The sequence below is a fragment of the Herpailurus yagouaroundi genome, unplaced genomic scaffold (assembly GCF_014898765.1).
Source record: "Herpailurus yagouaroundi ecotype Mexico unplaced genomic scaffold, PumYag 199, whole genome shotgun sequence".
NCBI classification, from domain to species: Eukaryota; Metazoa; Chordata; class Mammalia; order Carnivora; family Felidae; genus Herpailurus; species Herpailurus yagouaroundi.
Genome location: NW_024412430.1, coordinates 15,015,653 through 15,033,389, shown reverse-complemented (window position 1 = coordinate 15,033,389; position 17,737 = coordinate 15,015,653). Strand labels below are relative to the sequence as shown.

The 17,737-nt window shown below is 40.8% G+C and overlaps 1 protein-coding gene across 11 annotated transcripts in view; it reads left to right on the top strand.

Annotated features, from left to right (window-relative positions):
- RFX3 (regulatory factor X3) overlaps window positions 1–17,737 on the top strand; it is a 299,217-nt gene that overhangs the window by 257,652 nt on the left and 23,828 nt on the right. For all 11 annotated transcript variants that reach the window (XM_040449451.1, XM_040449449.1, XM_040449453.1 and 8 more), the window contains one exon: window positions 10,978–11,131. In XM_040449451.1, the coding sequence (XP_040305385.1) occupies window positions 10,978–11,131 (154 nt within the window). The remainder of the gene's footprint in view (window positions 1–10,977; window positions 11,132–17,737) is intronic.

Here is a 17,737-nt window from a genome sequence, read left to right as displayed (position 1 = left end):
TGATTCTCTAGTGAGGTGATTTGCAAGCTGTGGTCCCTAGACCAGGAGCATCAGGAGACATATTCGAAAAGCGAATTCTCAGGCTCCGCCCCCCAAACCGTTAGGATCAGAAATGGCAGAGCCAATCAGATAGGGAGCAACAATCTGTGCTTTTATTTTTTCTTAACATAATTTATTGTCAAATTGGCTTCCATACAACACCCAGTGCTCATCCCAACAAGTGCCCTCCTCCGTGCCCATCACCCCCTTGCCCGCCCCCCCCCCCGCCCTACCAACCCTCAGTTTGTTCTGTGCTTTTAAAAAAGTCATTTAGGTGATTGTGATGTATGCTCACATCCATCTAGTTAATTTCTTAATTTTATCAGGTACAACCTGGCTGCGTGTTAGAATGTAAAATAAACAAAAATCTTACATACCTCCCCAAACCCTCCTGAATGAATCAAAATCTGGGCGGGTGGGTAATAGTGATTAGGGATAGAGGTGATGGGAAAATGTCTTCAGAAAGCTTCCTCTTGGTGATTCTAATGCATAGCCGGTTTAAGAACCAATAATCTAGTAGACCTGGAACTCCAGAAGAGAAAGCCCTTCAGATTACATGATGTATGACATCAAATGTTGGGATGAGTCGTTGACCATATGTCTCCTGCAAGGGCTAAAGGCAGAGCCTTGTACATAGGCTTATACACCAGAAATACAGGGGATGAACGGAGGGATAGACTTGCATTTCGTAACATGAATTCGTTAAGTTATATTTCTAACCCTGGGATTTTTTTTTCTACCGGTAGGAGTTTAGTGGGTTTTTTTGCTTCTTTGGATGGAGATGCCCCCACTGCCTCGGGCGTGACGGCCATATCTACCTTGAGGTTTAGGTGGTTCCTGATTTAGATTCTGTCCTCCCATGTAGGTGTCAGAAGGTAGTGACCACAGGACATACCAGACTGGCTGCGGGCACACTGGGGTCGTCATGGTGATGAGTGAGTCCAGGGGTGAGTCCAGAGCTAGCTTTGCAGGGAGAAGGTATATAAATAAGCAACAGAGTTTAGGAACTGGTATACCTGTTAACCCGGAAGCCCACACCCTCTCGTTGTGACCCCCTTCATGAAGATGCCAGGCATGTTTGAATTATGTCGGCAGCTGCTTCGGCTCTTACCAAAATCGATTTCTTTCTTTCAGCTGATTTTACTTGATTTCATCCAATTCTTACTTCTTAAGCTCAAGTAGTACCATAGATCCTTTATAGGTGCTTAATTACAAGTTAGCTTACTCTTACACCCTGAAAATGGTCTCATGTTTAGCCCAGGGTCCAACTCAGTAAAAGGAAGCCTGCCGGTTTTCTATAATTGTTGTCTTGTTTTTGGAATGGCGGAATTCCACAGCTCGGTGCCTCCTACGTTGAATAATACCTTTAACCCATGTGATTTGAGAAGCGCTTTATTAAGATGTTGCCTGACTCCGTGACCCCCTGGCACGGTGCAGTAAAACCAGTGTTAGCTTAGATCTGGGTGTGAATGAGAAAAATGTTGATGAGGACTGTTGAAGTTTTCCCCGCTACGTGGAGAAGATTTGGAAAGCATTGTCACAGTGTCTCCAAGAAGATACAGCAATAGTCATAGTAATGGTAGAATTCCAAATTTTAATTTGAGAACATTTCTTAAGACGGTTTCAGGTATTTTCCCATTTGCTTGTGACTTGACTTTTTTTATTCAAACATTTTCTTCTCAGAAAGTCATACAGATGGTATATGTATTTCATGAACGATGGATGAAACCAGTTATACAAGCCAGTTATTCCAAAACCTATATGGCCAAAAGCTGGGTGCATTCTCTAGATCAGAAAAAAGCAAGGTGTTTTTTTTTTTTTCCTTCCTAACTGCTTTCTTATGTTGTTATGTCAGACTTGCACTTACTCCTTCCTGTGGGTTTTTTTTTTTTCTATATTTAGTTGATATCGTTTTAGAAATATACCCCTGGAGCCTTCGTCTCCACAGAGATCCGTTGCAAGTATCTTGAAAGGAGAGAAAATTACTTACTTGTATTTCTTGTTCTCTGCAGAAATACAAACCCCGTAGACCATCACTTGTCTGCCCTCTGTCCTCCCTGAGTTGGGGATAATTGGCTTGTTATTATTAGACACTATTACGGGTATTATTTTCATTTCAAAAAGACTCAAAGGCGTAGAGTGCAGGACCACAGAAGGAAAGGCATATTCAGACAGATGCATACCTCCTGCTTATAGGCAAAGTCCACAGCTTAGAAACGAAGAGCCCTTAAATCCGAGCTGTTTTTTAGTGGGGCTCAATAACATACTGAGTAATGAAAACTGCATTCACAAACTATCAGAGAAGCGGAATTATAGAGTTGTTTTTTTTTTCTTCTTCTTCACAGTTTTGGCCTTGTAATAAGTGTTTGGCAGTCACACACACAGACCCTTGGTGTTCTGAAGTCAGTTAATCTGATAATTTCTCAAGGTCTCTGTATCTATTTACATGCATACAAATGGGGAAATGGGCTGGCAGAGAACTGTGACGGCAGCAGGTTGAAGCCTTGCTACAGACACCCTCTGCTCCAAATGGGGGTCTCTCCTTGCTAACCTGGCTTGGAAGGACTACTCTTGGCTCCCCAGGAGGCGGGAAAAAATATTACCACCTTTCCTGGGCAGAAATGGAGAAGTTATGTGGGCCATTTCTCAGCTTGTGTGTTTTGTGGTTAACAGAACAGAACATTCCTCAGAGCTACCCTGAGAGTCATCCAAATATCCCATTTTTAAAGAACAAAATTTATAGCTCTGATACAGTGACTCGAAAGGGGGGACAGGGAATGTAGTTTGCTTACAACTGGACAATTTATAAATCTTCCAAAAAGTAATATTCTTTTGGAATCAACTGTAAGCACTGTTTTAAAAGAGAGTTTGCATGGGGGTCACAGGAGGGATGTTCTCCCTTTTCTTCTGAGGAAGGGTGTGATAGCTCCCCCAATACACAAAGAGGATCATTTGTTAGGGTCTGTGTTTCAGGGCCCAGACCATAAGTCTCTCATCCATGACAAAATAATTAACTTGACAAGTCTGAGTGTACAAGAAGTTGAATTCATGGTAACTTAGCAACATGGAATTCACTTAGTCAGTTTTTGCAACATATCTTACGGAAGTCCGAGTCAGACAAAAAGTTTCCAACTAAACTGTTAAATGTGTCATTTAATACTTGGCCTGTAGGGCAAAGGCCCAACATAGAGGGGATACTAAAGTAGCATCGATAACATGATTCAGCTGATTCTTTTCTAAACATGGGACAATAATTTCATGCTTATTGGGGCGCCTGGGTGGCTCAGTCGGTTAAGCATCCGACTTCGGCTCAGGTCATGATCTCTCGGTCCTTGAGTTCGAGCCCCGTGTCGGGCTCTGTGCTGACCGCTCAGAGCCTGGAGCCTGTTTCCGATTCTGTGTCCCCCTCTCTCTCTGACCCTCCCCCGTTCATGCTTTGTCTCTCTCTGTCTCAAAAATAAATAAACGTTAAAAAAAATTAAAAAAAAATAATTTCATGCTTATCAGCATTTTCTAAAAATCACTAGGTGTTATAACTGAAGGTCAGCGGATTGTTTTTAATTTTCCACCAGATTTCAGGATTATATGTGTATTTTATGCTGAAATAAGGTGACTGCCTAACTGTGCAAGATTTACAAAATACTCCGAATAAAATCCAAGGCTCTGTCCTGGAGACCCGACACGGACCAGGAGGTAGTGCCCCCAGACCCATTGTATATTCTCTCTTTGCTGACTTTCTTCCAGCCACACTAGCCTCGTGGCTGTTCTTTGAACACATCAAGCCCGGGTCTGCCTCAGAGTCTTTTCATTTGCTCCCGTTTCTGCCAGGAAAGTTCGCATGTTCTCGCTTGGCTCACTTCATTCCAGTTTCTGCTCAGTGATACCACCTTTTCAGAAAGAGTCTTACTGACAACCTAACTGAAATGCTCGTCCCCATGATTCTGTTTTTTTTAATAGGATTTATTTTTTTTTCCTGATTTATGTTTTTTTCCTGATCTACTGTGTCCGTAGGATTTACCTACCTTTATATTTTGTATCTGCTTGTGTTTCCTCAACTGTTTTCTCTTACCAGAAGGTGAGTTCTGCTAAAACCAAAATTTTGCCTAACTGGTTCTAGAATAAGACCATGGCACTGAGTAGGAATGCAGTAAACATCTATTGAGTGGATGGAGGTAAATTCTCTTGGAAAAAATCCGTGGACTCTGCATATTAGAGTATTATCAGAAAGCTACTTAGTGTGAATATTTTCCTTAGTCATTAACATGATTTCAGGCTTTTTCTATCTTAAGGGAATAAAGGCCTAAAATTTGAACTTAGAAATATATATTATATATAATTCATTCTCTATCTGTGATATTTATCCCTGCAAAGATTTATTGACATTCAACTGACTCAGAATTGTTTTTTTTATATTTATAAAGTCATCTTTTAAAATGAACATTTTAAAAGTTTATTTTATTCATTTTGAGAGCTAGAAAGAGCATGAGCAGGGGAGGGGCAGAAACAGAGACAGACCGAGAGAATCCCAAGCAGTCCCTGAGCTGCCAGTGTGGAGCCGAACTTGGGGCTCGAACCCAGAAACCATGAGATCATGACCCAAGCTGAAATCAAGAACCAGACGCCCAACGAACTGAGCCACCCAGGCGCCCCATAAAAGAAGCATTAAAAAAATTTTTTGGGGGGGCGCCTGGGTGGCTCAGTCGGTTAAGCGTCCGACTTCGGCTTAGGTCATGATCTCGCGGTCCATGAGTTTGAGCCCCGCGTCAGGCTCTGTGCTGACAGCTCAGAGCCTGGAGCCTGTTTCAGATTCTGTCTCCCTCTCTCTCTGCCCCTCCCCTGTTCATGCTCTGTCTCTCTCTGTCTCAAAAATAAATAAACGTTAAAAAAAAAATTTTTTTTTAAATTTTTTAACCTTTATTTATTTTTGAGAGAGAGACAGAGTGCAAGTAGGGGAGGAACAGAAAGAGAGGGGAAATAAACATTTTTAAATGGAATCAAGGGGCACCTGGGTGGCTCAGTCAGTTAAGCGTTTGGTTTCAGCTCAGGTCATGATCTTGCAGTTCGTGAGTTTGAGCCCCACATCGGCCTCTCTGCTGACAGCCCAGGTCCTGGAGCCTACTTCAGATTCCCCCCCCCCACTTCCCTTCCCTCTCTGCCCCTCCACCACTTGCACTCTCTCTCTCAAAAATAAACATTTTTAAAAAATGAAATCAAGATGCACTCGCTTTGGAAAATATTTGAAATACTAAAAATAACAAGCACAGGTGTCTGGCTGACTCACTCAGTAGACCCAATGACTCTTGATCTGGGAGATGTAAGTTCGAGCCCCACGTTGGGTGTAGAGATTACTTAAAATCTTTTTTTTTAAAGAGGCATGTGGGTGGCTCAGTCATTTAAGCGTCCGGCTCTTGGTTTCAGCTCCTGCAATGATCTTGTGGCTTGTGAGTTTGAGCCCCACATCAGGCTCTGTACTGACAGCATGGAGCCTGCTTGGGATTCTCTCTCTCTCTCTCTCTCTCTCTCTCTCTCTCTGCCCCTCCCCTGCTGGTGTGCGCTCTCTCTCTCTCTCTCTCTCTCTCTCTCTCTCTCTCTCAAATAGATAAACTTTTTAAAAAAATCGTTGAAAAAATAATGAGGAATAAACTTACATCATAATTTCAATACCCCAAAATAACCACTGGTAAATTGTTGGGTTTTTTTTAGTGTTATATAAAATTGGAATCTAGTTATTTACCATGGTTTATTATCTGTATCTTTCCGTAAGCAGTTTCATTTAACATTATATCTTAAGCATTTCTCATCATTAAACATCTTCGAACACATAACTTTTAATGTCCTCACAATATTCAATATTATTATGTGTACGTGTCATGTGTTATTTAAACATTACCTTTTCCCCTCATTCTGAAGCATTTTGGTGGCTTTTGGCATTATGATACAATTATAAAAAATACTGTCTTGATTATCTTTGCATGAAATTGGCCACGTATCTTCAGACACATTTTGGTAAAAAGGGTTGAACTTTTTAAAGTGACTAACACAGTATTAATGAAGTGTGCTCTCTCAATGCTAATAAAATATTACCCACCCCATTTATTTAAGGATAAGGTTTTTTTTAATTGTAAGACAGTTGTTATATTAAAATGACTCCCACACATTTTACTTCTTTAACTTGACATTATATCATAGTTTATATCATACTTTTATATCATTATATCATACTTTTCCATGTTACTACCTTTATGTCCAATCTCCCTCATTTCTTTAAACTATTGCATACAATTGATATATGAATGAGCCATCATTTATTTAACCACCATCAACTAATGGATATTTAGTGTTCCCTCCTAGTTTCTCACCAGTATAAATACTGCTACAGTTAAAATGATCTTTGTTCATTTGTGTGAATGTATGGAATTAGAATTGGTAAGTCAACGGTTTTCTGCCTTTTTAGTTTTGAGACATAGTGCCAAATTTCCCTTCACCACAAAAGTTTTGTGAATGTATGCTCACAAAAACAGTAAACGAGAGTTATTGTCCCATCTTTATCGGCAGCACCGGACCTTTTCATCTCTTACAGTACGATAGATGATATGTGGTGTTTTAATTTGTAATTTTGAGTAAGGTTAGTGAAATTTTGTATGTTTGTTAGCCTTTTGTCTTCTCTGGGATATATTATGAATATTTTCTGTCTTTAACAAGAGATGCAATTAGCAAATATTCTGCGTCAATTCGAAATTATTTACTCCAGCTGATCAAGTTTGGATCAGTTTAGGTAAAAATGTTATCCAACATTTTACTGTTACTTTTGTGTTGTGTTTGCTTTTGCTTTTTTTTTTTTTTAATGTTTATTTATTTTTGAGACAGAGAGAGACAGAGCATGAATGGGGGAGGGTCAGAGAGAGAGGGAGACACAGAATCGGAAACAGGCTCCAGGCTCCGAGCTGTCAGCACAGAGCCCGACGCGGGGCTTGAACTCACGGACCGCGAGATCATGACCTGAGCCGAAGTCGGACGCTCAACCGACTGAGCCACCCAGGCGCCCCTGCTTTTGCTTTTTTAAGTAGAGGGATTTCTCTGCCTTTTAAGATTTTTCCATAGGAAGACAAATGTTTAATTTCAAATAGGTATTGTGTTTATATTTATTATTTTTACAAATGGGTTACGTGTCATTAAATTTTAGGAAAGGCGTGCATAGAATTATAAACATAATTTTTTATCTGTGGCATAGGAATGAAAGAATTAACCTATTTCTAGTAGCTCACTTCCTGAGTTCTAAACTTGAGGTATTCACTAAGGTATTTGAGTCTAAGGAATTATTCACTCGAACTACGGTTTATGACAATGGATGTATTATTAAGTCTAATATATGTAGTACTGTGGTAATGAGTAGTTTTCCTTTTTTTTTCAATTCCAGTATAATTAACATACAGTGTGATGGTAGTTTCGGGTGCACAATATAGTGATTCAACAGTTCTATACGGTCCTCAGTGCTCAACATGCATGATAAGTGTGCTCTTAATCCCCATCCCTATTTCACCCGTCCTCCCACGCACCTCCCCCCTGGTAACTATTAGTTTGTTCTCTGTAGTTAAGAGTCTTTCTTGGTTTGTCTGTCATGTTTTTCCTTTGCTCATTTGTGGCTTAAATTCCACATAGGAGTGAAATCACACAGTATCTGTCTTCCCCTGACTTATTTTGTTGAGCATTATACGCTCTAGCCCCATCCATGCTGTTGCAAATGGCAAGATTTCATTATTTTTTATGGCTGAGTAATATTCCATTGAATATATACACCACTTCTTTGTCCATTCACCTCTCAGTGGACATTTGAGCTGCTTCCGTAATTTGGTTATTGTTGCTGCAATAAACAGAGGGGTGCATGTATTCCTTTGAATTAGTGTTTTTATATATGTGGGTAAATACCCAGTAGTGCAACTAATGGATCATAAGATAGTTCTGCTTCCAACTTTGAGGAGCTTCCATACTGGTTTCCACAGTGGCTACACCAGTTTGCATCTCTGCCAATAGCACACCAGGGTTCCTCTTTCTCCACAGCCTCACCAACACTTCTTGTGTCTTGTGTTTTTTAGTTTTAGCCATGCTGACAGGTGTGAGATGACATCTCATTGTGGCTTTGATTTGCATTTCCCTGATGATGGGTGAGATCGAGCATCTTTTCATGTTTCTGTTGGCTGGATTTCTTTGGAGAAATGTCTGCTTGTGTCTTCTGCCTGTGTGTTTTTAGATTGGGGTGTGTGTGTGTGTGTGTGTGTGTGTGTGTGTGTGTGTTGAATTATATAAGTTCTTTATATATTTTGGATACTAACCCTTTATCAGGTATGTCATTTGCAAATATCTTCTCCCATTCCTCGGGTTGTCTTTTGGTTTTGTTGATTATTTCCTTCACTGTGCAGAAAATTTTTATTTTCACATAGTCCCAATAGTTTATTTTTGCTTTTGTTTCCCTTGCTTTAGGAGACATACCTAGAAAAATGTTGCTACAACCAATGTCAGAGAAATTAGTAATGGAGTTTTCTTTTTTTTTAATTTTTAATGTTTATGCGTGAGAGACAGAGAGAGAGAAAGAGCATGAGCAGGGGATTGGCAGAGAAAGAGGGAGACACAGAATCTGAAGCAGGCTCCAGGCTCCGAGCTGTCAGCACAGAGCCTGATGCAGGGGTCGAACCTGTGAATTGTGAGATCATGACCTGAGCCAAAGTTGGATCCTTAACTAATTGAGCCACTCAGGTGCCCCATAATGGGTAGTTCTCTGAAGACCTCCTATCCATTATCTCATTTGACCCTCAGACTAACCTTGAACCTTAAAATGTTGAATGACATGCTTACACTTAAAATCACATTCTGGTTAACATGACTCTGCCTCACTCCAAATTCCTGCTTTTTCTTTTCTTTTTAATAAGTAAATCCACCAATAAGAGGTCCCCTGCCATCATCATATAATAACCTTCTGTTCTTGTTGCTATAACCAACTGAGTTTGAGAAACTCAGCTTCTCCTGTGTATTATAATTGTAACCACTTCTATTTAAGTAGTGATCTGTTCATTCATAAGTTTATTTCACATCCTTGAAATAATCATATAAGTTAGGTAAGACCAAAAATGTGGCTTTTATTTTTACCCAAGAGGAAAACCAATCTCAGGGAAATGGTTTGTTTGAAGTTGACAGTGAATTAATGAAGAGCCGGATTCAGAATGTAGGGCTTAGAGTTTCAGATGTACCCTGGTGATCTGCCACTTGCCAAATTAAATGATAGAATTTGATATATTAATAGCCCCTACATAAATAAAGTTGACATTGAAACAGAAAACAGAAGCACAGTCTTTTTCCATCTGCCTGACATTTTACATTTCTTCGTTGCAAAACAGGCCATAGGAATATCAGCCTGTACATTTATGAGATTTCATTTATAGATTCCATCTATCCGAGAATATAATGGCTGTTTGAGTTTTCCTGGGCCAAAAATCTCTAAAAAAGACCACAAAATGAAAGTGATAAGAAACACACGTGTGCACGCACATGCGCGCGCGCGCACACACACACACACACACACAGAGCCACCGCTGACTCTAAGATAGAAATATTAAGGAGGTTTGAAGTGCATGGACAGGCTCCAAGACTGACACATCTTCAGTGAGGCCAGGATCGTTTAGGACTGTTTTCTGTTTTAATTATACTAGAGAAGACGCACCTAGGTGGCTCAGTTAGTTAAGCATCTGACTGTTAATTTCAGCTCAGGTCATGATCCCAGGGTCGTGGGATCAAGCCCCGCACTGGGCTCCATGCAGAGCCTAGAGCCAGCTGAGATTCTCTCTCTCTCTCTCTCTCTCTCTCTCTCTCTCTCTCTCCCTCTGCTCCTCTGCTCATGCACTCATGCGTGCACTCTCTCTCTCTCTTTCTAAATAGATATATGCATATATATATTTATTTTTTGTATTTATATATACAATATTTATTTATAACAATATATTGTTAGTGTTAATATTCACACTTTGGTATCATATTTTATAAATTAAACGTTCACTTTTTTCAAACATATGCATTTGTTAATTAATTGTATTATTCTTATTTCTAATGGAAAATCACCTTAATTTAAATGGAAATCAGTCAGAAGTTGAAATCACTTAATAAATTTGCCTTCTGACGGGATTCGCAGGGGTCCCCGTATGTACCTCCATTCCAGATTGCCACATCTGGGAGCATTACTTAGTATATTTCACAACCTTTGTGTGGCACAGATACCTATTTCTTCCCAAGTGTGCGTCCAGAATTGTTATCGCTGAGAGGTGGTGATGTGTTGTTTGCCCGTCAGTAAGGCTTCCCTCAAAGTTGCTTTTCCTTAGGGTGGTGATGAGTTGTTAGTCTTTCAAAAATCTTTTTTGTTCAGTTCTGATCCATCTGCGAGAGTAATGCAATCAGAAGGCTCGCCCGTGACAATGAAATGGTTTTTCCCAGTGATGAGCTGTCTAGGTCTGATAAGGATCTAACGAAACCCACTAAGGGCTACCTCTTTCCCACCCTGTTTATTCTTTTTTTTTAATTTTGTTAAACATTTTTTCATTTTTGAGAGACAGGCACGGGCAGAGGAGGGGCAGAGAGAGAGGGAGAAGCAGGCTCCAGGCTCTGAGCTGTCAGCACAGAGCCCAAGGTGGGGCTAGAACCACAGACCAGGAGATCATGACCTCAGCTGAAGTCGGTCGCTTAACCGAGACCGCCCCCCCCTCCCCCCGCCCCCAGCGTCGCTCCCACTCTGTTGAAAAGAGTTGAGCCAACTGCTTTCAGTAATGAAATTATTGTGTGGCAGGCTGTGTGCTACACTGGCCTCTTAGACCCTCTCGCTTAACTTCGTCTGGGAAGAAATGTAGGTTGAACTGGTCACTAACATTGGCTGCATATATGTCTTCTCTCTTAAAACAGCTCAATGGTTATTCGGGACTTAACCTTACGCAGTGCTGCTAGCTTTGGCTCCTTCCACCTGATCCGTCTCCTCTACGACGAGTACATGTTCTACTTAGTAGAGCATCGTGTTGCTCAGGCAACAGGAGAAACACCCATTGCAGTCATGGGCGAGGTAAGAGAGGCCGCAAGAGCCGTGACTCACAGGGCTTTGAGAAAAGAAACTGAATTTCATTTTAACTTAAATATATTATTTACTGATGAAAACAATTGTTTCTGACCATGGAGGAAGATCCTGAGGGGCTGTAGAGTTATTAAAGGGGGGGGGGGGGGTCCTTCAATCCCTCTTATATTTACTTTCTTAATGAAAAGATTTCTAAAATTACAAATTATATCACGTGAAAGTTCGAGGGCTGTTTCAGTATGTTGTAAAGGTGTCTATGGAAAGGAAAAGTTTGAGAATCACTGGCCTGAACAGTGATTGAACAGAAAATAAGGGATTGAACCTCCATTGAAGAGAAAATAAGAAATATTGATGTTTCTGGTAAGGCGCAGGGCTACAAACACAGAGGGCAGAATTAAATATGTATTTTGTAGACTCTTCCTCCAAGTGCCCAGGAACAGAAGAAATGATCCAATTTCAGAAGGCTAGTAATAGTGATGGTGGTGAGGATAGCTAACATTTTGGGGATACTTACTATGTGTCAGGCACAGTTTGAGAACCTTTATAGATGACAGAGAATTGGACACTTAGCTTTTTGAGGTAGGTACCACGTTATCCTATTCTACAGTGCGTTTCTGAGGTTGATGTGGAAAGCTAAGGACACAGATGAAATGGTTATGTGGCTGATGCGTGGTGGAGACCTGTTTCAAAGACTCAGACTCTGATTTTCGAACCCCGGCTTCTAATTGCTAAAGATAGAAAGAAAAAAAAAGTAACTCCAGAATTTTTAAATTTTTTTTAACGTTTATCTATTTTTGAGACAGAGAGAGACAGAGCATGAACGGGGGAGGGTCAGAGAGAGAGGGAGACACAGAATCTGAAGCAGGCTCCAGGCTCTGAGCTGTCAGCACAGAGCCTGACGCGGGGCTCGAGCTCACGGACCATGAGATCATGACCTGAGCCGAAGTCGGATGCCCAACCGACTGAGCCACCCAGGCGCCCCATCTTCAGAATTTTTAGATAGAAAATAAAAATATCTTATTTTCAGCGAGCGTCAAAAAGCTGATACTCTGATGTAAATTTACACAAGGATTGGTTAATATGATGAGGAATAGATACAAATCCTCCAGTAATTCTGCACCAGTGTATTTTGTTGTACTGAATCGGGGGTCCTTCCGACGTTCCTAGATTATGCACCAAATTTGGCCATATTACAAATTACCCAAAGCAGTAAAGAAGACATGTGCCTTTTAAAGCTGTGTGTATGTGCTTGTTTAAATTTAAAGTCAAAATAATTATGAGACCCTTTTCCTAGCTTAAGAAATAAGATAATAAAGGTATAAATTAAAAATACATTAAAATACCTCAAGGACCTTTATAAGTGCTCTAATACAAATAAAATACATGTCAGACTTATTCAGAATGTTCTTGAAAAGATTCCTTTGTCCCTCTTTAAAATCCCTCGCTGTGCGCTGATGTGTTATGTGTTTGTAAGACGCTCAATGGTGCTTTTGCTTTAATGATGCCAACGATGTATATATGTGTGTGAGATTTAGCAAGAATCGCTGAGATAGGCGGGACCTCATGGAACCAAAACCATCTGGCCTTTTCTTAGATTTGACCTCCCCTTAGTGCCTTTTTCAGTAGTTATCTTACAGATACCTGGTTGCCAAATGCCCAGTTGGTGCGTAGATTAAGTACTGTAAGTTTTCTCAAGTCAGGGCCCAACACCTTGGAAACAGACATGCCTGTTGGTCTGTTTAACACGTCTGCCAACCACCTCGTATGTTCCGGGGACTTCTTTAAGAAGATGGTCAGGATAATGGTAACAGGGATTCTAGTTAATACCATGTGACTAATCCTGATGTGTGGTCTTTGCTTCCCTCACATCTCGAGGGAAGAAGGGCAGTGGGCAGGCGCCGGTCACACAGTGTGAAGACTGAGCAACCCCCTCACAGGCTTGTGTGGGTGTTGCTGGCTCAGCAGGGTCAAAACGGTCTTACATAGTCAATGCTGCCAATTAACCATCCCCATAGGCATTCTGTTTTCTTTTTTTTTTTTTTACTATATGTAAACAATGTAGATGAATATGACAGATTCCCCCATGAGGTAAAGATATAATATGAGTAAAGATCTAGATCAGAAAATATGGTGTAAGACACCTGTGTGAGCTCCGCAATCTAATACACACACCTCTTGATTTCTTTGCCTACTCTCTCCCTTACCCGATTTATAGGACAATCCTTTGAGCTGTCTTTACTCATCCATTATTCAGCCCAAGCCAATTAAGCGTAGTTTTCTAGGTTTGTTCTCCCCATACAACGCTGATGGACTCCTAACGTCTGTTGGCCATAATAGACCCGTAGATCATAGTCATATTAGCGTCTCTGAAATTTCTCGATTCTTGAAAGGAGGAGAAGGAAATTCAAGAAAAAGGAAAGGCTGTTTTCTCATGTGTCCCTCCCATGTTATCCCGTGCCTACACTAGAAATCAGATTGGAGGTTAAAAAATAAATAAAAAGGGGGGGGGGGCTTCTGCATGTTGAGGCTCAGTTGCATTAGCCCCTTAGGTGGTTGCCCTTTTCAAACACCAAGTCCAGAAGTGCCTGTGGGGGCAACACCTCGGGCCCAAATCCACTGAAATCCATAAAAGTCACCCTTACCCTCAATCGCAGCAATTGGTTTTCAATCATCAGTCACAACAGCAACCACAAACCCAATGATAGTTCTTACTATTTATTGAGAGCTCATTACATACTTAATGAAATCAAACTCTTGATCTGTCTACCAATGGCTCCTTCCCAGTAAATGGTACCACGATTCTTCCAGTTGATCATGCTGGACACCTGGGCATCCTCTTTTACATGTCTTTCTGTCTGGACCCCTATGTCCACCCTGTTACTAAATCTGTTCTTTCCCAAACCTCCCCTAGTACAGTCAGTATTGTCTTATGAAAGGGCCAAGGTGGTTGTGTTATCCCTACTTAAAACCCATCATTGGTATTCTCTTCTGTTAGGTATGGAACAAAACTCTTTCCTTGGTGCACGAGGTGGTACATGATCTGGCCCTGCCTCTCCGATTAACCTCAACCTCCCTCCTCCTATTCCTTTTGTTGCAATCACAGTGGTCTTTGCTCTGTTCTTATTCACCAAGCTTTTCTCATCATTGGCCCACTGTGTCAATGGTTCTTTCTACCAGGAATCTTCTGCCCAACTCCCCCTTGCTCATGCTAAGTCCTACATCATGTCTTAAATATCAGTTCCTCAGGGGAGCCCAGTTCCCCCTCCCCCCCACTACCTTAGATACCCCCGTTCTCTCTGATCTGTACATTTACTTTTCATTCTAGAACCTACACCACACTAATTGCATGGTTCTTTGTATGATGTGTGTAACCAAAGATTTAATGCCCTGGAAAAAATGAGCAACTTTGAGTCCGGAGAACTGAATTCTCCTGATGGTTCTGACATTTATAGTGGTATAATCTTGGGCAAATCTTGTTCACCGATGTTGACTCTCAGACTTACCTCTGAAATTTATTTGTTCATTTGTTTAATACATATTTTTTATATAAAAAGCAATTTTTTAATGTTTATTCTAGAGGGAGAAAGAGACAGAGCATGAGCAGGGAAGGGGCGGGGGCAGAGAGAGTGGGAGAATCCAAAGCAGGCTCCAGGCTCTGAGCTGTCAGCACAGACCCCGATGTGGGGCTCGAACCCATGAACTGTGAGATCATGACCTGAGCCAAAGTTGGATGCTTAACTGACTGAGCCGCCCAGGTGCCTCTGTTTAGCAGATATTTCTTACATACCTACTCTAGACCAAATGCTATAATGATTAGGTTATAATAATGAACAAAAGAGATTTTGACCTCGCATTCAAGAAGCTTACATTTTAGTTTTTGAATTTATATTTACTAAATATTCACATAACTGTAGAGCTACAAAATTAAAGAGAAATAGGAATGCTCGAAGCATGAGGCCTTCATCTAGCCTGGGAGGGCCAGGGAAGGCTCCCCCCCCTGCCCTCCAGAAATGATGTTTGAAGTGATATCTAAAGGGCAAAAAGAGTTCATAACTGTGTGAAGTTGGTGAGAATTGGGGGATAAGGGGTGGAGACCACCACAGGCACACAGAGACATGCACACAGGTCCTACCTGAAATGGAAGGGAGCATGGCCAAGGGGAAGCTTTCGTGGAAAATCTGAAGGTCAGACACCAGCAAGACCCAATATATACCATCAAATTCAGTCAACAAGAAGTCGAATTGGATCAGGAAAGAAACCCAAAAATTTCAAGTGATGTGCATACTACTTATGTGACGGGCCCTGTTCTAAGTGCTTTGTGGCTATTAACTTAATATCTCACAACAACCCTATAAATGAAAATTATTATACCTGTTTAAAAAGTTTTTTTAATGTTTATTTTTGAGGGGGGGGGGCAGGGGCAGAGAGAGGGGGACACAGAATCCCAAGCAGGCTCCAGGCTCTGAGCTGTCAACGCAGAGCCTGACGCGGGGCTCAAACCCACGAACCATGAGATCATGACCTGAGCCGAAGTCGGACACTTAACCGACCGAGTCACCCAGGCGCCCCTTATTATACCTGTTTTACGGATGATGACATGAGACACAGAGCCGTCAGGTAGCTCGCCTAAGGTCACCCAACCCCTAAGTGGTGAGATCAGGCTCCAAAACCAAGCAGTCTGGCCCCCAAGTTCTTGCTGTTAAACCACCATGCTCGTCACCTGCTGCACGAATGGGGGTGGGGCGAGCAAAAACGCTGCAGAATGGGGGACGGGAGCAAAAACAGTTGGGAAGTCAGCGAGAAGAAGCCTGGGAAGTAGTCACAAACTTGGCTGGACCGTCGGTTTTTGCCTTGCGCGCACATTATTTGGCGGACAGCCAGCTAGATCCAGAAGCAAGGGGGAGAGGTTGTCCTTGAAAGCAACTTAGGGACAGTTAATGTATCTTCATTAATGAGAATTCAACAGGTACATTTGAGGATTAACAATTGTTTACATGCTTTGAGCAGGCAGGAGAGACCGATACCCGTTGTACACACAAGCACGGTATACGGGTGTACAAAACTACTGTTTTTTGCATCCCCGTTAACACTACCATTTCGGTTGACGTGCAGACCACCATGCAATGGCGCCCCCAGAGGAAACAGCGCATCACAGCCCAACACGTTTTCTTCTAAATGTCAGTCAGCTGCCACAGTAATGCTGACTAGTAAGTTATTTAAAGCCTGTGCAATTTCAGAGCTTCAGGATTATATTTTTTGCCTGGGTGGTAAAAAGGAAACAGAACTTATTTACTGCTAAAATTATATACCTTTTTGAACTTTAATATTATAAATATACCCATAGACTCTCTGGGAGTGGTGCAATTTTAGGAGCAGGAATAAAACAGAATAAGCAAGTTGCAGCTGTTTGCACACCTGTTAAATAAAAAATTTTTTAAACTCAGGGCTTTCTGCACAGCTCTGAGCGGAAAACTATCCTTTTATTTGAATTTTAGGACTCTTTGGAATCTATTTGGGAGTTTATGGTATGTGTGCTTTTTTTCCTCAAAATAGACAGAGTCCATTAATACATTCTCTGAATCTATAAATTTTAGTTGCTTTGTAAAACGATTTTCTGTGATAAATATTGTTACCTTTAATTTATTAAACATATTTCAATTCTCTTTGTCGTAATCTCATTATACTTAATATTACATCTGAGCCGCCCATATAACCAATTTTTTGAAATAAAAAGTAGAAACCAAAAGATGCTTCACTTATTCAGATATGAATGTCAACATAAAAAAAGATGATACTTTAGTAATATTTTTAGGGAAAAAAATGGAAGATCCCTTAAGAATATACCATCCAAAGAAAAATGTGAATTTATCAAAGTTGATGTACTCAAAGTAGACGAGAAAAAAATCTTCAAAACCTAAAAATTGGAGAAGAGCAATGATAATTCCACAGGCAAGCTTTTAGGATAAAAGTTGGGTGAAAAAGTTCCATTTGGTAGAAGGATAATCGTGATAAATAAGCATGGATTCTTAAGGCAAAATGAATTTAATGAAAGATAAATTTCAGTGACTTTACTCCAGTGCAACTAGGGAATACACTGAAAACGTACCTGTGGAATAATAGATGTGCTCTAGAATATTTTAAAATGAATGAATTGCACCACAAGTTGCAATCATTTGCAGCAAAAAGCTATCTTGGAACGGCAGGAGCTTAAAAAATGTAATGAATACTTGTCGAAAGTGATATCACTTATTCTTTATAATAAAGTTTATTCGTATGTACTAAGTTTTTCTAATTAATTAATATAGGAACTGCCTCGTGATAATCACTGTGCGAAATGTTTCACATTCTTATTTAATATTCTCCAGAACCTTGCAAAAGATGGGAAACCAGGTTGAAAGTTTCCCCAAAGCAGAGCCAGCATGCGGCAGAAAGCAGGACCGTATCATTCCAAATCGCCACATGTGGGCTCCGTTCCGTTCACATTTTAGTATCTCACCGTACAATTTTTTTGCAGACCGATTCAAACTTACTTCCGTCTGTACTGTTCAGCTCCCCCAAAGATGCACACATTCACCGTCACACACGCACCAGATGCCT